This window comes from the organism of the source record quoted next, unplaced genomic scaffold (genome assembly GCF_019419815.1).
Source record: "Pyrus x bretschneideri cultivar Hongxiangsu unplaced genomic scaffold, Pyrus_bretschneideri_v1 Contig14, whole genome shotgun sequence".
NCBI classification, from domain to species: Eukaryota; Viridiplantae; Streptophyta; class Magnoliopsida; order Rosales; family Rosaceae; genus Pyrus; species Pyrus x bretschneideri.
Window position 1 is genome coordinate 3,261,178 of NW_025999435.1, and position 20,241 is coordinate 3,281,418.

General features: G+C 37.9%; 3 protein-coding genes across 3 annotated transcripts; 1 reads left to right on the top strand and 2 right to left on the bottom strand.

Moving 5' to 3' along the window:
- Positions 1-8,624: 8,624 nt before the first annotated feature.
- On the top strand, positions 8,625-12,592 carry LOC125475236 (MDIS1-interacting receptor like kinase 2-like). The gene is made up of 2 exons (XM_048579800.1): positions 8,625-9,245; positions 11,416-12,592. The coding sequence occupies exons 1-2, from the start codon at positions 8,808-8,810 to the stop codon at positions 12,013-12,015; spliced, it is 1,038 nt and encodes a 345-aa protein (XP_048435757.1). The 5' UTR covers positions 8,625-8,807; the 3' UTR covers positions 12,016-12,592.
- Positions 12,593-15,740: 3,148 nt separating this feature from the next.
- LOC125475234 (NAC domain-containing protein 7-like) lies at positions 15,741-17,239 on the bottom strand. Its single transcript, XM_048579798.1, has one exon. The coding sequence runs from the start codon at positions 16,872-16,874 to the stop codon at positions 15,741-15,743; it is 1,134 nt and encodes a 377-aa protein (XP_048435755.1). The 5' UTR covers positions 16,875-17,239.
- A 715-nt stretch (positions 17,240-17,954) lies between these two features.
- On the bottom strand, positions 17,955-19,556 carry LOC103936255. The gene is made up of 2 exons (XM_009346097.3): positions 19,322-19,556; positions 17,955-19,115 (listed from the first exon to the last, which is right to left on the bottom strand). The coding sequence occupies exon 2, from the start codon at positions 19,054-19,056 to the stop codon at positions 18,412-18,414; it is 645 nt and encodes a 214-aa protein (XP_009344372.2). The 5' UTR covers positions 19,057-19,115; positions 19,322-19,556; the 3' UTR covers positions 17,955-18,411.
- Positions 19,557-20,241: the final 685 nt, after the last annotated feature.

Consider the following 20,241-nt stretch of genomic DNA (forward strand, 5'->3'; position numbering starts at 1 on the left):
GACAGTGGGCCTCAAATCTTGACCCCTCATCTCCAATTTTCCAGTTTCTTCACGAAACACAAGACAAACAGACGAAAGCGGTGTGCTTTCTGCGAAAACCAAAAACCTAAGTGGATAATGTGGAAGAAGAAAAAGCAACACTTTCCAAACACAAGGGCTAATAAAGAAGATCAGCGAAGAGTGCGACTGAATTGATTTTACGGGATTTGGGGATTAGGGTTTCTTGTTACAGTGCTAGACAGACAGAAATTAACGATACCGAGAAATAAAACAGAAGAAAAGGCAAGAACTGAACCTGGAACTGGGAACAAGTCGTCGACTTTCTGCACAGAGAAGAGGATGTATTCGTCCCCAAATTTGAATCGAGCTTCCAATTTCTGCTCAGAGAGAGATCAAGCGAGAGAGAGAGAGAGAGAGCAACAAATTTGAATTGGGCTTCGAATTCGGACGCACACAGAGAGAACGCAACAACGCAACACGATCGTTTGAGCGAGAGAGAGAGAGCGAGAGAGCGATCCAGAGATCCAGTGGGGGAGTGGGATGGGGGTTTTGAAATTTAAAGAAGGGAAAATATGACCGTTTGGGAATAGTACCGCTTAAACGCGGGTTTCATCACGTGCCGTTTTCCCTCTGCTCTTCGGCGCCTGCGAGTGGGAGTAATTTTTCGGTGTACCCGGTACACCAAAAAAATTTGGTGTACCCTCACTCATAATGGTGAGGGTACACCAAAAAAATTTGATGCACCCTCACTTTTTGTACACCAAAAAAATTCTAATGAGTGAGGGTACACCAAAAAAATTTGGTGTACCCGGTACACCTAAAAATTTTCCTGCGAGTGGGAACCCCTACCCAAAGGGCCCAACCCAACCACATTGTGTCTCGAATGACTAAATTACCCACGAATTTCAAATCATGCAGATCGCAGAGCTCGGGGTATTTTAGTCAAACCAAAAACTCAAAAGCTCAAAGGATCGCAGAATCGTATCACTCTCTTGGTTACGAGTTGTTTGTTTGATCCAGATGTGTATGAGAAGTGTGGCGTTTGATAGTACGCGATGCGAGTAAGGTGTTCAATAAGATTTTGAAGTCGATAGAAGTAATCGTTGAATTTGTTCATTATCAATTATTTTGAGTTATTCAGTAAAAAATCATATTAAATATGGATAAAATGACGAAAATACTCTCAATTTAATAAACAATGAGTGAAAATAATTTGATAAAAATTAAGGATATTTTTATCATTTTATACTTATCAAATGAAAATTTTACACGGAATGACCAAAATGATTGATGGCGGACAAACTCAGAGACTACTTCTATGAAACTCAAATCTCAATGAACGAAGTGATGAATTATATTAATCTCAATAACCATTTTAGCTATAAAACTTTAATAGACCATTGAAACCAAAATTGTCCAATTCCTCCTTCGTATTATTTCCACACACCTTTATTCCCAGCCCATCAAATTTCCTCAAGCATTAATATACTTTTAGCCATGATTTTTCTAATAATTTAGACAAAACATTTTCCAAACATCGATTGTACACATGTTTAATGACTTTGAAACGAAAAAATGGCCACATTTTAATTAGCAAAATGTATTTCAAGTAAAAATAGGATAGAATTGGCCAGTATCCTGAGCATCATCAACAAAGGTAAGGACAGAACAATACAAAATGAAACATGAATTACCAAGAATTCCATCAACTCACATAAAAGTGTTAATAAAAGTTAACATTCAATGGTGTATCTAACACTAAAACTAATCATGTTTTCACTTTGCACCACTCAATTCAACATAATTAATGAATATACTTCCAGATATTACAGGACCAGTGACCCAGCACCGAGCCCTACACCAGGCCATGAAAATTAAATTCAAACGAGCATATTTTAGTTTATTCAGAGCCCCGTATCCTGTGTAGCACCCAAACATAACATTGCATTAATGTTATCCAATGTGATCCAAAGCAATCTAACCCTCCGTCCTAATCCAATCCGAGTTACCAAACATGGCCTGAGGAAAAAATTTAAGAGGATTTCAGACGCTAGACACACTAACCCATGCACACACGTGTAACTTGCGCATGAAACCAATTACCAAAAAAGTTAATATTCCCCACAATTTATCACATTAAATTCCCTTGCATACCAAAAGCAGTGGAAGTTATCGAATCAGCACACGAAAAGTAGTGAAAAATAAAGGTTAGAGAAGGAGAAAAAAAAACATAATACTCTAATTATGACAAGCACATAATGAAGGGGTATTCTTACCATGGAAGCAACCAGAAAGCCAATAAATGTATCAAAAGAGAAATGCATTAAGTAACAGTGTAAAACCACAAAATACAATTTTGGATGCTAAGAGAAAATACAAACCAGTTCATGTTTTCAGACTCAGCACTGTTGTTTAAAATCCATTTCTCCACAGTGCTACAGTCGACAGGACGGTGAGCTTCCTCTGTACACTGCACAGCCAAAACAAAATATGACTCACCTAATATAGATAAGTTTTCGCTGAGATATTAAATACCAAAAGTTACAAAAGGAAACTTAGAGCCTCTTTGGTATTAGATTTGAGTCCAAAAATTTTAACTCAAAAATAATTTTTAAGTTTTAAAGTAAAAAAAACCCGTTTGGTAAGCCCATTTTGCAAAACTGGACTCAAAAAAAATTTAAGAACAGCCCATTATAATTTGAAAACAACAAAAGTCAGGTTTTAGTATTTTTTTTTTTTCATAGATTCAGATCGCAATGGAGGTCTGAGTGACTTGCGCTGGGCAGACCACGAACAAGCCTTCCGCCTCACCAATCACGAACGACCAAGAGATTCCGGCCAGTAGGGTGAAAGTTCCGGCGAATAGCTTTAAGCTTCAAATCTCTGAGTGGTTGATTGGGGACAAGACTAGGCCATTCTCTTCACTGTCAGGAACAATCAAGGTAATGGGTCTTTCTCTTACTATTTTGTTTGGTTCCTCAAAATGGAGAAAATGATCAGAAAGTTGGATTTATGTGTTTTATGTGTTGGGTTGTGAGAAATTGAGTTTATCTGTCTAATTGGTGTGATTCATTTATGTACTGTATATATATTCTGAGCAGCGGAGCAGAGACAGTGTGGCATTGCAAATCGCAATCCAAATTGATCGATTTCGGTTCCAGGAAGAACAAATACAAGCTTTTGTTCACAAGGACATCGAATCGGACTCAGTCGTTTTCGTTCTCGGTGAAGAGCGTTCTGGACAAGCCTAATTAGCTCAAGAATCCGATCATCGAACAAGGTCCTCCTCCTCATCTTCTCTGTTCTTTGATATATAGATATATATATATATATATATATATATACACACTTATATATTTAAAAAAAAAAATCATGCTTTAATGCTTTGATTATTCATCACTCGCATTTTACCTAGTTAGTTTCAGAAAAGGATTGGGAACCACCATCTGGTTGTGATTAATTTACATGAAAAGTGTATTAAAAAATCCATTCTTTGTTAGTCTGATGGTCATAATTTGCTATCCGTTTTTCCATCCAAATTCAACTTTTGAGGAGTTTTTGGAAGTGGGGTTTGTTTATTAGATGGCTAAGAGCTTGAAAATCATCTTTTTAAGCTGGATTTTTGCTATCTTGAATCGATAGATGGCACGAATTAGCTGATGAGTTCAGATCCTTTTTTTATGCTGACATGGTAAATATGTGGTTGGTTACAAAATTCATATGGTTGCTTGTTTCATAGAATGGATTTCTGACATTTGCTACATGTATGTAGCAAGTAATATTATGTGATATACTTGTTTCATTCGATGGGTCTTTGGAGTAGTCAAAATGTCAAATGTTTGAGTTCAAAAATGAATTTTTCATATTTTCTCTGTGAATGCTTTAATGATAGACTTGGTCTTTAAATTACATTGTGTTTTTTAGCGATGGTTCCTGTTTGGATTTAATAAGAGAAGTCTCGTTTTCATTTTGGTGTCGAAAATTGTGCAATTTGGATTTTAACCCTTGGAATTCAACAAGGGTAGTGATTTTCACTTGTGTTCTCATGTACCCTTCTGTTTTTTGGAACCCTTGATTTGCTTTGATTCTCCATTTGATTCATCATGTTCAAAGGCTGGAAAGACGGGATGAGTGCAGTGGTCGAAGCACTTCCCATCTAACCGAACTTGACAAATTTCAATAGGAGCCTTTGTGAATATCTTGTTTTTATTCATTAGATACATTGGATTCTCTGGTACAAATAGCATCTACTTAACTACAAATTTCAATAGGAGCCTTTGTGAATATCTTGTTTTTAAATTTGTTAATCTGTTACAAATTAAGGGTTAATTTGGTGAATGAAGAACAATGAATAGGAAGGCAAAGTTCCAATCTTTTTTGTTATTCATGGGGGCTTATGTCCCTTGCAAAGCGGGAGACTTGTTGGTTTAGGGTTGCCCTTATTCTTCTTGTTAATTACATATTTAGCTAATTAGAACTGAATGCTATTTAAGTTTTGATCTTTCATTCTGGTAAATTTGTATGACTTTTGCAATACAAAAACTATGTCCCCTTTCTTTTGAGATTTCCTTTAACCTTGTCTTTTCAACTGGGGACTTGCGTGAAGTCGTATTGTCATGCCTGTGTCTTTGGAAGAGGTAAATGAGTTACTCTTAGGTCACACTACTCTTATTTTGTTTGATATTCGCATGCATAAAATGCCTTTTTATTTATCATCTAGTTCATGAAAACTGAGTATATAGTACATACTACATAGAACTGAGTATATATGTGTTTTGTGCATTCAGAAGTGAACGTAGCTTTTAGCTTTGTACATTCATAAGTGAATATAATTATTGGTTTGTCTATATAGGATGGATTCAAATGAAATGGACAACACTGGTTCAAAGTCAGAAAGTGATTCATCATTTGATTTGGATGGTTCAAGTTCAGAAGGGGAAAACATGCATTTGAATGACAACAATGTTATGAATGATGTTAGAGACCACATAGCCGGATCAATGTGGCTTGATTACGTCAATAACAATTAGTCTCAAAGTTTATTGGTTTTCTAGAATGTTTTAATGTAATATTTATTGTCTAAGGCTTGAAGTTTAATTTGATTACCGAGCATAGATGTGTTGTATTAGCACATGAATATCAAAATAGTATGTTTAAGGTTTAATTTCATATGTTTTGTATATCTTAAAACAAATACATAATTGCAAAAAAAAATGTTGTTTTTAAGAGTTAAACCAAACAAGTTTTCAAATTTTTAGATTCAAAAATAGTTTTTAAGTTCAATGCCAAACACGTTTTTGAAACCTAAAAGAAACTGTTTCTAAGAAATGTTCTTAAAAGTAAGAACAATTCAAGTTTTTTAGTAGGATACCAAACAGGCCCTTACATTCCAACAAAATCCATAGGAGCAGAGGCAAGATACATCATAATTTTCATTGTCACCAACAAAATTAACAGCATATTCACAGCCCGGATAAGGACACCACTTGGTCTAGCAGCAAAGAAAAAGAATTACAAATCATGGTGAGAAAAATGGAAAAATATGAAGGAGGAAAAATGATATTCATAAATTCCACTATACCACACAAGAGTAATAGAGAGGAACACATCATTGTTCCATCAAAAAGAAAATAAACCACTAATAAAAAACTGATACTCATATATTCACACTCACACGCCCACACAGGCACAGGAGTAATTGAAAAGAAAAGAAACCACCAATCATTTTTCAATATAGTAATTAAAATTAGGGATACTTTGGATGCGGTCCTTAATTCTTAACATTCTTTGATTAAAACCTTAATGGTATTCAAAGTTTGGTCAAAGTTCTTTGAATTTGTACACCTCATTATATTACTATTGATATTTATATTTTTATAGTTTTGACATTAATTGTTTGATATTTTATGACATTTATAATCCTATAAATTTAAAATCCCTCATCATAATACTATTAAAAACGGCTACAATAAAAAGATTCAAACATTTTGATTGAATAAATGGATAAAAAGTATGTAACAATAAGAAATAATAGTGTTAAAAAAAATTGGTACATTTCTCATAGAACAAAGTGTTAAAAAAAAACAGATGGCAAAAGAATGTAGCCATAGTGTTAAAAAAATTGGTACATTTCACATATAACTAAGTGGTAAATTAGTAAAGAAGAACGGGTACATTATAAATAAATTAGGGTACAAATAAAAGATTAAAAAATTATGAGTACAAATGAAATTTTAAAAAATATGGGCACAAAAAGAAATTAATACATGGGTACAAATTAAAACTAAAAATAAAATACTACAAATTTAAAAAAAGGTTGCAAATTAAAAGTGGGTACAAACTAAAAATATAAATATATAATACAAAGTTTAACCATAAACATAAATATACCATATGTAATTTTTCTATTATAGAGTAGAACTTTTTCTCCATTTGCCATTTAATGCATCGAAAATAAAACACAAAGTCACGGTTGCTGCAATTTCCTTGTAGCATTCACATGGTCTTCAATAGTGGTCATATTGAAGACTAATACTATTCAAACATTCCAAGCGTCAACTCCACGCTTGACGGGAAGACTAGACCGACCGGGTCAGTCAACACTGGCACCATACGGCTCTTGATTGAGGTGAAAATTCTTTCAGAAATTCCAAGCATAAAGAAAGGATTAGAAACTCTGCACCTCCAAAGTGGTGCATACAAACAATACAAAACGAAACATGAATTACCAAGAATTCCACCAACTCACATAAAAGTGTTAATAAAAGTTAACTTTCAATGGTGTATCTGAAACTAAAACTAATCATGTTTTCACTTTGCACCACTCAATTCAACATAATTAATTAATATACTTCCAGACATTACAGGACTAGTGACCCAACACCGAGCCCTACGCTGGACCATGAAAATTAAATTCAAATGACCATATTTTAGTTTATTCAGAGTCTCGTATCCTGTGTAGCACCCAAACATAACATTGCATTAATGTTATCCAACGTGATCCAAAGCAATCTAACCCTCCCTCCTAATCCAATCCGAGTTACCAAACATGGCCTGAGGAAAAAATTTAAGAGGATTTCAGACGCTAGACACACTAACCCATGCACACACGCGTAACTCGCGCATAAAACCTATTACCAAAAAAGTTAATATTCCCCACAATTTATCACATTAAATTCCCTTGCATACCAAAAGCAGTGGAAGTTATCGAATCAGCACACGAAAATTAGTGAAAAATAAAGGTTAGAGAAGGAGAAGAAAACCATAATACTCTAATTATGACAAGCACATAATGAAGGGGTATTCTTACCACGGAAACAACCAGAAAGCCAATAAATGTATCAAAAGAGAAATGCATCAAGTAAAAGAGTAAACCACAAATACAATTTTGGATGCTAAGAGAAAATACAAACCAGTTCATGTTTCAGACTCAGCACTGTTGTTTAAAATCCATTTCTCCACAGTGCTACAGTCGACAGGACGATGAGCTTCCTCTGTACACGGCTTAAGGACACCACTTGGGTCTAGCAGCAAGAAAAAGAATTACAAATCATGGTGAGAAAAATGGAAAAATATTGAAGGAAGAAAAATGATCTTCATAAAATTCCACTATACCACACAGAGTAATAGAGAGGAATTGAAAAAAAGAAAATAAACCACTAATAAAAAATGATACTCATATATTCACACTCACACGCTCACACAGGCACAGGAGTAATTGAAAAGAAAAGAAACCACCAATCATTTTTCAATATAGTAATTAAAATTGGGGATACTTTGAATGCTGTCCCTAATTCTTACACTCTTTGACTAAAACCTTAATGGTATTCAAAGTTGATCAAAGTCCCTTGAATTTGTACACCTCATTATATTACTATTGATATATATATTTTATAGTTTTGACATTAATTGTTTGATATTTTATGACATTTATAATCCTATAAATTTAAAATCCCTCATTATGATACTATTAAAAATGGCTACAATAAAAATATTCAAACATTTTGATTGAATAAATGGATAAAAACTATGTAACAATAAGAAATAATAGTGTTAAAAAAAATTGGTACATTTCTCATAGAACAAAGTGTTAAAAAAAAAAACAGATGGCAAAAGAATGTAGCCATAGTGTTAAAAAAATTGGTACATTTCACATATAACAAAGTGGTAAATTAGTAAAGTAGAATGGGTACATTATAAATAAAATAGGGTACAAATAAAAGATTAAAAAATTATGGGTACAAATGAAATTTTAAAAAATAAGGGCACAAAAAGAAATTAATACATGGGTACAAATTAAAACTAAATATAAAATACTACAAATTTAAAAAAAGGTTACAAATTAAAAATGGATACAAACTAAAAATATAAATATATGATACAAAGTTTAACCATAAATATAAATATACCATACGTAATTTTTCTGTTATAGAGTACAACTTTTTCTCCATTTGCCATTTAATGCATAGAAAATAAAACATGCACAATTGCATGCAGGCAAACACAAAGTCACGGTTGCTGCAATTTCCTTGTAGCATTCACATGGCCTTCAATTGTGGTCATATTGAAGACTAATACTATTCAAAAATTCCAAGCGTCAACTCCACGCTTGACGGGAAGACTTGACCGACCGGGTCAGTCAACACTGGCACCATACGGCTCTTGATTGAGTTGAAAATCCTTTCAGAAATTCCAAGCGTAAAGAAAGGATTAGAAACTCTGCACCTCCAAAGTTGTTACTAGCTCCCATATTTATTTGTGACGCATACAAACTGGCGAAAAAACATATCATACTGCAACTCAAAACCATGACATTTCTTTATATGCTCCTGCTGCTGTCCGCATTGCCACTGATCAAACCGACATCAATATCTCCAAGAAAACAAGCAGAGTCGCTCGTCAAATGGAAGGGCGGCTTTTCTTCTTTATCATCATCAGCGCCACCTTCACTACTCAATTCATGGTCCCTCACCAACCTCAACAGCCTCTGCAACTGGACTGCCATTTCCTGCTCCAAAACCAAAACAGTCTCCAAAATAGACCTCTCCTATATGCAAATTGACGGAACGCTGTCCCTTTTCGACTTTTCCTCATTTCCAAATCTCACCCACTTCAATCTAAGTGGCAACTATTTCGATGGGCCTATACCATCTGAGATTGACCAGGTAACAGAGCTTCAATATCTAAATCTCCGCGACAACAGTCTCTCCGGTACCATCCCTTACCAACTGAGCAATCTCAAAAAGGTACGGTATATGGACCTTGGATTAAACTATTTTAACAGTACTGATCAAGATTGGTCAGAATTTGCAAGCATGCCCTCATTGACCTACCTTGCTATGTCTATGCTAGCTGATAATCTATATCATTCAGAATTCCCAGAATTTATATCTCAATGCCGGAACTTGACGTTCCTCGACTTGTCTCAAATTAATTTGAATGGCCAAATTCCACCTTTGATAGGCCAACTCAGGGAGCTCCAGTACCTTGATCTTTCATACAACTTCTTAAACTCTTCTATCCCTTCTGAGCTTGTTCTTTGTACAAACCTCACCCACTTGTCCCTGGCTTCCAATAAACTCAACGGGGAACTGCCTCTGTCCTTGTCCAATCTGAACAACCTCATCGAATTGAGTTTAGCTGATAACCATATCTCTGGCACGATTCCACCTTGGATAGGCCAATTCAGGGAGCTCCAGTACCTTGATCTTTCATACAACTCCTTAAACTCTTCTATCCCTTCTGAGCTTGGTCTTTGTACAAACCTCACCCACTTGTCCCTGGCTTCCAATAAACTCAACGGGGAACTGCCTCTGTCCTTGTCCAATCTGAACAACCTCGTCGAATTGAGTTTCGCTAATAACCATATCTCTGGCACGATTCCACCTTGGATAGGCCAACTCAGGGAGCTCCAGTACCTTGATCTTTCATACAACTCCTTAAACTCTTCTATCCCTTCTGAGCTCGGTCTTTGTACAAACCTCACCCACTTGTTCCTGGCTTTCAATGAACTCCACGGGGAACAGCCTCTGTCCTTGTCCAATCTGAACAACCTCGTCGAATTGGGTTTAGCTAATAACCATATCTCTGGCACGATTCCACCTTCGATAGGCCAACTCAGGGAGCTCCAGTACCTTGATCTTTCATACAACTTCTTAAACTCTTCTATCCCTTCTGAGCTTGTTCTTTGTATAAACCTCACCCACTTGTCCCTGGCTTCCAATAAACTCAACGGGGAACTGCCTCTGTCCTTGTCCAATCTGAACAACCTCGTCGAATTGAGTTTAGCTGATAACCATATCTCTGGCACGATTCCACCTTGGATAGGCCAATTCAGGGAGCTCCAGTACCTTGATCTTTCATACAACTCCTTAAACTCTTCTATCCCTTCTGAGCTTGGTCTTTGTACAAACCTCACCCACTTGTCCCTGGCTTCCAATAAACTCAACGGGGAACTGCCTCTGTCCTTGTCCAATCTGAACAACCTCGTCGAATTGAGTTAGCTTATAACCGATTTTCAGGCACGATTCCAGACAATATACGCTTGATGTGTGTTCTTCAAAGTATTGACCTGAGAATGAATCATCTGGAAGGGAAAATTCCATCCTCTGTAGGCCAAATCAGGGAGCTCCAGTACCTTAATCTTTCATACAACTCCTTAAACTCATCAATCCCTTCTGAACTGGCCTTCGTACAAACCTCACCCACTTGTCCTTGTCTTCCAATAAACTCAATGGGGAACTGCCTCTGTCCTTGTCCAATCTGAGCAACCTCGTTGAATTGGGCTTAGATAATAATCTATTTACTGGTCAAATCCTTCCTTCTCTGGTCTCCAATTGGATTAATATGGAATCTTTGCAACTTCAGTCCAATGAACTCAGTGGGGAGATTCCGACGGAAGTTATAAATATGAGAGTTCTGTTGACGCTCAATCTAAGAAGGAACCACTTGACAGGAGTGATCCCTCAGATTCTAGGCAATTTAGCTCAACTTGAGCTGCTCGATTTGTCACACAACCACCTTTCGGGGCAAATCCCATCATTTGTTAACCAGATTTTTCTTCGTGATGTTAATTTTTCTTACAACAACTTGACTGGCCGAATCCCATGCGTTTTCCAATGGGCACCAGAAAATGCTTTTGTTGGAAACTCTGGATTGCATGGGTATGTAGACTCGTGTGTAGACAGTATACCCCCTCGGCACAACAAAAATTTCAAAAAGAATAACAAAAGAGTTCTAATTGGTATCCTTGTGCCTGTTTGTGGTTTATTAATGGTTACAACTGTCATTGGTCTTATGTTCCGTAAAAAATCCAGTCTCGTTTTGAACAAAGTCAACACTTCTGAAAACTTTGAGAGTTTGGAGTCGATGATATTGCAAGAGGAAGTAAAGTTTACGTTTGGGGAAGTTGTGAAGGCTGTAGATGACTTTCATGAGAAGTACTGCATTGGGGCAGGAGGGTTTGGAAGGGTTTACAAGGCAGAGTTGCAATCAGGCCAAGTTGTTGCAGTTAAAAGGCTTAACATGTCAGACTCTAATGATATTCCAGCAATCAATCTCCATAGCTTTCAGAATGAAATCCGAACTTTGACAAGCATCCGGCACCGGAACATCATAAGGCTCTATGGCTTCTGTTCAAGGAGGGGTTGCATATTCTTGCTTTATGAATACTTAGAGAGAGGAAGCCTGGGAAAAGCTTTGTATGGAGTTGAAGGTGTTAATGAACTCGTTTGGGCTACTAGAGTCAAAATTGTGCAAGGACTTGCTCATGCACTTTCTTACTTGCACCATGATTGCTCTCCACCAATTGTGCACCGTGACATAACCGTCAACAATGTATTGCTTGAGTCTGATTTCGAGGTTCGTCTCTCAGATTTTGGAATAGCCAGGTTATTGAGTACAGATTCATCCAACTGGACAGATATTGCTGGTTCATTTGGCTACATAGCACCAGGTAATGTAAACTTAATTTGTACATTTATGGTTCATCTTTTTGCTTATTGGGATATGTTTTAAGGTAGCCAGTTTTGTTTTTATTGATGTGCAGAGCTTGCATACACTATGCGAGTAACAGATAAATGTGATGTATATAGCTTTGGAGTGGTGGCGCTCGAAGTCATGATGGGAAGGCACCCAGGAGATATGCTAGAGTCCCAGCTACAAGAATCATCAAAATCAAGGAGGGACAATGTAGAATTGCTCTTGAAAGATTTGTTAGACCAAAGGTTGGAACCGCCAACCAATGAATCTGCAAAGGCAGTGGTGCTTGTAGTGACAATGGCCTTGGCCTGTGTACAAACGCGTCCAGCGTCCAGACCTACAATGTTATTGACGGCACAAAAACTGTCAGTTCAAACCCTGCCTTGCCTTCCCGAACCATTTGGTATGTTGACAATCAACAAGCTAATGGCACTATAAATAATAAAACAAAAAAAAAAAAAAAAGAAGAAAAGGGCGAATAGCTCAAACTTCCCTTTTGTATTCCTGCCACTCGCAATTCCATCTAATTTCTCATGTAATACATCTTCAATACTGTAATTACTCATCTGTATGATTTGTCGAATGTGGATTAATGTGTGATGAATTTTCTTAATCGTAATTGCATTAAACCGATAATCCATAATGTGTCAAAATAACTCCACAATTAATAAAAAAACTTGAATTATGGATTTGTGTCCTTCCTCTAGTTCAAAGAGCTACCCTAAAAAATTGAACCTGCATGGATCCTTTTCGCCATGGATTATTTTGAAAGCAAACACATATGGAACTACAGGATGCAATCTGACCCTTGCATCTTTGAACCATGTCGCGCGTCGAAGTACATTTGATCTTCCAGGCATTCTTAAACTTTTCCGCTATGTCGAATATAGGCTTGTGCCTTTCCTCTCTAAATCTGCAACAACCAGAACTGCTTTCACATTCACACTACAGCACAATAGAAGACACTTTGACACGACAATCTGTTAAATTAGCAAATGGGAAAGTGGTGGAATAACACCGTAATATTGTGAGCAAGTCTCCGGCGTAGAGGCCATGGGGGAGGTCCCTGTTGCTTTGAAACCACCCACATAATGATAAAACAGCAAATCTATAGCTTCTGTGCGTTAAACCAAATCCCATCAGGAGTTGTTCTCATAATCTATAGCTTCTACACTGATTCATCAAACCAAAAGCACATATGGATTGGAGACAGTATAGTATCAGCTTACTGGTTGACTGGCTTCAAACGATTTTAAGCTTAAAATTTCTCGCAAAACTAATAAACAAGAAAAGAGAATGCAGCAATAGGGATTACAGTGAAATGGAAACAACCTACAAAGAAGTTGCTATTGTCAGGTGATACTTTCAGCAATAGGGCGAAAATAACTGGATGAGATGTGACCCTTATCGCGTTGGACTTCTATTGTCAGGTGATACTTTCAGGCCACGCTTTGCCTTAAACCAACTGTATATGATTGTTAAAAGACCAACCAAGACTGTTATAAGCGTCCAGATTTTCACTTTGTGGTTCATTCATCTACGCAATGAGAAACGTTCTACAATCGAACTAACAAAGAGACGCATGCAGTAAGAAATCATCTTCGTTGAATTCTGAATCAACTCGCTTGTGTCCATCAAACTTAACAAGGCCCATGATATACTTATGCCCTTCCAGGGTGACATGGAAAAGTTATTCCAGTTTGCTTCTGAATTCCAATCAATTTTCTGCTCAAACGGCCAGAAAAGCGATTCATCAATAGTAGTTAGATCTTCCATATCTTCAGCTTCAGAAGCATGTCCTAATGCAAAATCACACCAGAATTAGATGACCGAAAGTTATAACCCCAGCAACTACTTCTGTAAGATGGGCTGGGAAAATCAGACAGAAACCAATCTGACTTTGAATCTGTACCCGGCCTCCAAATCAAATCTCAAAGATCATCATCATGTTTTCTCTCATTACCTCTCTATCTGACCCTGCAGTGCAGCAGGGCAGACGCCTAACAAACTGCAAAACCACAATCAACACTTTGAAGAACTCTTCAAAATGAGATAATTTTAATACATTTCACCACCTCATACCAAAAAGTGCATACATAGACAACATGAAACAACAAATATGCCACAATTTGAAGCATGAAAAGGCAAGCATACCTTGCCTGCAGATAAGATACTATCGGAGGGAGGAACAGAAAAAGGTAGGTGCATTGGCCCTCCTTGCAATATATACTTCTTGACCGCACATGAATTTGAAGGTCAATAATGTCGAATAAGAAACAAGAGTATAAAGCATAGAAGGAAGCCTTGTTCAATTCGACAAAGACAGACTTTTCTGCAATCTGAAATCACGACCTATGAGTGCCATGTTCACCATCATCGTTTACTCTCTTAATACCTGACGTGGAAAACAGGAAATTGATGACCCCTTGCAAATTTTTGAATATTAAGATAATTTATATTACTTATTCATCTTAGTGTGTCTCTATGCATGCCAAACGATAACAAACATAAAAATAAAGCAGACACATCAGAATTGCAATTGAAGGCATTTCTTTCAAATGATCAAAATGACAGTCAAATATGGGCTGTGAGGATTGTCATGCTCTCACAAATGGGACATACATAATATCAGAAACATCAACAGCTACTGAAACTGAAAACCTAAGAGACAGTAGCTTCAAAAACTAGTCCCACATGATGAAGAAATCTACACCAAAAGAACTGCAAGTACACAGGAAACAGCATGTGAGCTCCGCATCCTACCTCGTACTTAAAGAGATGCAATTTGTAAAGAAAGAATAAAGTGCTTCATTTTTTTAGAATCCCGACCATCCTGTTGAGCAGAGAAATTAAAGAACTCATAGGGAATCGATGTGAAAACGAAGTGCTGGTTACCCTCCCCCTCCTCCTTTATCCGGGCTTGGGACCGGCAACGTAAGATAAACTTACACATGCGGAGTTAGAGAAATAAAGAACTGTAAAAAGAAAATCAGTTATGGGCAAGATGTCAAGACCAATAGAACTGTAAAAGCAAAACAGTCCAAAAACACAACTAAGGACAACAGCGAGAAACTTTCATTGCTGGTCCAAAACAGAACGTGACATATCTAATATAGACTAAGGTATGAATACTAAAAATTAAACAGAGAAAACTTACATTCCACAAAAAAATCCATAAAAACAGTGGCAAGAAACTTGATAATTGTCCTTATCGTCAACAAAACTATCAACACGTTCACAAACTGACACTGAACACTTAACACACCATGTTACCATCAAAATTCAAGCACAATACGCAGAACATGCACATGCTCAGAAGCCACACGTGCAGAAGGAGTAATTCAAAGGAAAAGAAAACATTAATTTGATTTTCAAATTTAGTATAGTAATTGAAATCATCAACCTTGAAACCTTTTGTCAATAAAAATAAAAAGAAAGTAAGAAACTTGGGTGCAAAAGAAATGTATTATAAAGCATTCAGTGCATTAAAATTGGAAACAATCCTAGAAGCACATACATACACATGACTGGGGGAAACACAGTAGACCTGAGGTGCAGCAAAATGAAAGGCACGCAATGGATCAGTACTGCAGAGAAGAAGGCCCAGGTAATCACCTATACCAAATTTGTTAATTAACTAATGAACCAAAAGAAATCAGAGCATATATACTAAGAACGGAAATAAAATTTATACTGATCATAACTGTGCTTCTATATGCACGCCATGGAAATTAGACAGCTGCTGTCACCTCTACGTCCCTCTATTGATCATTCAGAGAATTGCTCATCCACAAACAGTCTGTCCAGTAATTGAACCCATCTAACAGTTTGCTGAATTCGTCAATTTGAGGCCACTCCTGGGGCAATTTACCTTCAAGCGTTGTCAACCATTCTTTAACGTCTCCACGCACTGCTTCACCATCTAAAGGATATTCCCTGCCGCCCAAGAATATCAGAGAAGAAGGAACATCACTCATCAGTGGCACATATTCATGATCTGAAATATGAGTGGGAAAGGGCATCACATTTCCATTAATGTAGCTTATGCACCCCTGGTTGTGATTGCTAGTGTCGCTGTCCAAGCATATGGGATAAGAAGGAACATCACTCATCAATATCACACTATCCGGATCAGAGAAATCAGTCGGCTTCATATTGCCGTTAATGTTGGTTATGCACTCCTGATCATCATACCTAGTGTCAGTAATCATATTGCTTTCAATTCCAACAAAAGGCACAACAGCAGGGGCATTGGTGATCACATTTACATTAGAATGTTTTTGTGAACCCGGTTCTTTTCTTGCTCTCTTTCTCTTAATCAGCGGCTTCTCATTCGATACTTCTTTTCTTGCCCTCTTAATCGGTGGCTTCTCATTGAAGTCGTGAGTTGGACTTGAGGAATTCATCTTGCTTCCACACCTAGACCTCAGATTCCTTTTAAGTCGGGAAAGAACGACCTTTGGGCCAGCAACTACATTAGGAAGAAGACTGTACTCTTCTAACAGCCAGCCGCCATTGTTATTAGAACCCTTGTTGTTATACCTGAAATGCCCTTTATCCCCGATTGGAATTCCGTCCAAACCTAAAACTTTGTCGGAGGATATTTCGCTCCAAGTGCCTCCGGCTTCAATCTGGCGTTTGCTGCGGCTATCGCTGTCACTTCTAGAACGCAGCTCGTAGAAGAAGAACAATTCCTGATCGAGTAGGGAATTTCCGCCGAACTGCTCCCAAACCACCCACGGTGGTGTTTGTCCGAAGAGATTGAACTCTTGAATAAACGGCTTGCCCAAGGGCTTTCCGGAGAGGGCTCTATCGCGAAGATAGGAACTGACCAATTCTTGATCAGTAGGATGAAACCGAAAACCCAATGGCATACCGTAATAACCCACCTCCATTGCTAAACGCGATTTCAATTGAATGCAATTCAAAACAAAACAAATGCAGCAGCAAAAACCCTAATTTTTTCTTGGGCACAAAATAAAGAAGAGAAAATAAGCGAGAAATTAAAGAGCAGAAAAAGGGAAACCTGGAAGCCGATTTCGCTCGCTCGCCGAGGAGAGCAGCTCGTCGACGTCTCCCCAATCGCGGTCTTCGTCCCCAAACAAGAGCAACCGAAGAGGAATCGATTTCGAGTATTCGTAATTCAATTCAACCGGAGACTGTTGGAGCACTGAATTCTAATTCTGGTTCAAATTCGGACGCGCAGAGAGAGCGAGAGAGAAAGATCTTGAGAGAGAGAGAGAGAGAGAGAGTGAGTGGATTTGAAATTTAAATGGAAGAAAATATGACCGTTTGGTTTGGGAATTGGATGTTAACGTTGCGGACTTGCAAGGCTCACCGCTTAAGCGCGGGTTTTAATCACGTGGCATTTTCATATCTACCACACCCTGTATCCCCAAATTGTGAGCCAAATGACTAAAATAACGCAGGGAAAAAGAAAAAAAAATCGATTGGGCATATTCATTTAAAAAAATCGATTGAGCCAAATGACCAAATTCCGAACGCAATATTCCTCCCAAATGACTAAATTAATGAACCCAAACATTTAAGGGTGAAAGTTGGAATGAAAGTTGATTACGACACGAAAAAGATTTGTTTCATATTTGTATTCACATAGCGTTGCATGATTGACACGAGAAGCTATTGTCATAATGTTCCTATGTTCAAGCGACAATTATGATTTCCTATGATTAACACGATAAGCCATAATCACGATGTTCACATAACGTTGCATATTCATTTTTCATAGGAGTAACAAGATTTTCTCCCAGCTCTAATACACCTTTATGTTCTTCCTGTCCAAAACTACGTTGGAGAAGATTTCATAAGAAGCATGTCCGGAATCAATCATTAGCAGATTGATTATTCATGAAACGAAACGTAGATGTCGAAACAAATAGTGATAAACTAAGTACTACTGTTCGCCAACGTCTGAAAATTGAAACAAAAGTGTGCTGAAAGAAATGACAAGAACAAGAACAAAAGCAAATGCAATCAGAACTATTGGGAACTTCATGTACATTCATACGTATATTGTCTACACATTTCCTCAAGATTGACAAAAGTACGGAGTAAGACCACCAGCTAGACGAAATAACAGACTGAAAACTATTCTATCCACAGCAACTATCCACAACAATAACAACAACAAAGCCTTTTCCCACTAAGTAGGGTCGGCTATATGACTCCTAGAACATCATTGCGCTCGGTTCTATGTCACGTCTTCCGTGTAAATAAAAAGACTGAAAATTAATAAACTAACTACGATTAAACCGGAAGTCGGAAAGAAAAAGCTGAAAGGTAACCGTTCTCATCTGAATTCTTGAACTCTACTAGTAGTATAAAAACATGAGCTGACGCTAATAGCTTCACAACTTGATTCAGGCAAGGCGTGTATACTCCGTGTAAAGTCCTCTTCCTCCTGCCCCGCTTCTAGATGATGATGATGGTGAGCAAGCAAATCAAGAGAAAATGGAGAACCGAGGCCCGTGGCCTTCCTATGTTTCCAGCCACAACTGGCAAAATAATGATTTGAAAAGGAGGGAACGGGATGATGGTGATGAGCAGAGTAGTGTGATCAGGCTCAGTAGCTTCATGTACATGATCTTGATTGGGTTCTTCATCATCCTCTCCTCCAATATGATTAAAGAATTCAGTGATCAAGTCCTCCTCATCATCCAACTCTCTTTCATCCACGGTTCTTGGCCCCTCCTCAATCTCGTGATGATGATGACCGAGATGAGTAGTCAGCCGAGGCACAACGGCAGCCTCGTCTGCAGCAGAGGCCGCAACAGCAGAATCAGGCAGAAGCTCAAACTCGTCAATTAAGGATCTTAACAGATCATCATCCAAGCAATCATTTGCTTCGGTGGTGCTGCTTGAGGACCCCTCGTGATGAAGTAGATCATCAAGCTCCCTAATTGAGTCCTCCATTACCAAAAGATCATCATCCGAATCATGAGTCCTCTGCCTCTTGACCGTATCACCCAAAACCGTAACGGCATCATCGGAATCGGAATCAGGGAAACGCGGACGCTTGAGAGAAGAGACAGTGGGCCTCAAATCTTGACCCCTCATCTCCAATTTTCCAATTTCTTCACGAAACACAAGACAAACAGACGAAAGCGGTGTGCTTTCTGCGAAAACCAAAAACCTAAGTGGGTAATGTGGAAGAAGAAAAAGCAACACTTTCCAAACACAAGGGCTAATAAAGAAGATCAGCGAAGAGTGCGACTGAATTGATTATACGGGATTTGGGGATTAGGGTTTCTTGTTACAGTGCTAGACAGATAGAAATTAACGATACCGAGAAATAAAACAGAAGAAAAGGCAAGAACTGAACCTGGAACTGGGAACAAGTCGTCGACTTTCTGCTCAGAGAAGAGGATGTATTCGTCCCCAAATTTGAATCGAGCTTCCAATTTCTGCTCAGAGAGAGATCAAGCGAGAAAGAGAGAGAGAGAGAGAGAGAGAGGGAGAGAGAGAACAAAAAATTTGAATTGGGCTTCGAATGCGGACGCACACAGAGAGACCGCAACAACGCAACACGATCGTTTGAGCGAGAGAGAGAGAGAGAGCGATCCAGAGATCCAGTGAGGGAGTGGGATGGGGGATTTGAAATTTAAAGAAGGGAAAATATGACCGTTTGGGAATAGGACCGCTAAAACGCGGGCTTCATCACGTGCCGTTTTCCCTCTGCTCCTTGGCGCCTGCGAGTGGGAACCCTTCCCCAAAGGGCCCAACCCAACCACATTGTGTACCAAATGACTAAATTACCCTCGAATTTCAAATCATGCAGAACGCAGAGCTCGGGGTATTTTAGTCAAACCAAAAACTCAAAAGCTCAAAGGATCGCAGAATCGTCTCACTGTCTAGTTTACGAGTTGTTTGTTTGATCCAGATGTATCTGAGAAGTGTGGCGTTTGGGAGTACGCGATGCGAGTAAGGTGCTCGATAAGATTTTGAAGTAGATAGAAGTAGTCGCTGAATTTGTCCACCATTAATTATTTTAAATTGTTCAGTAAAAAGTTCTAGGGGCTTTTCGATCTAAGTCCAAAAACATAGGTAGTTTTTTAACTAAGTCCAGTTATCCAATTACATATTTTTATACCAATTTTGTCCTTTTAGATAAAAATATTTAAATTCTTTACTTTTTGTATCATTTATTCAGTTTTTAATTTTGAATATTTAAATACTAACTAAAATATTATCTAGTAACCACCTAATGATGTTTACCTACAAAACCGATATAATTTAGTAACT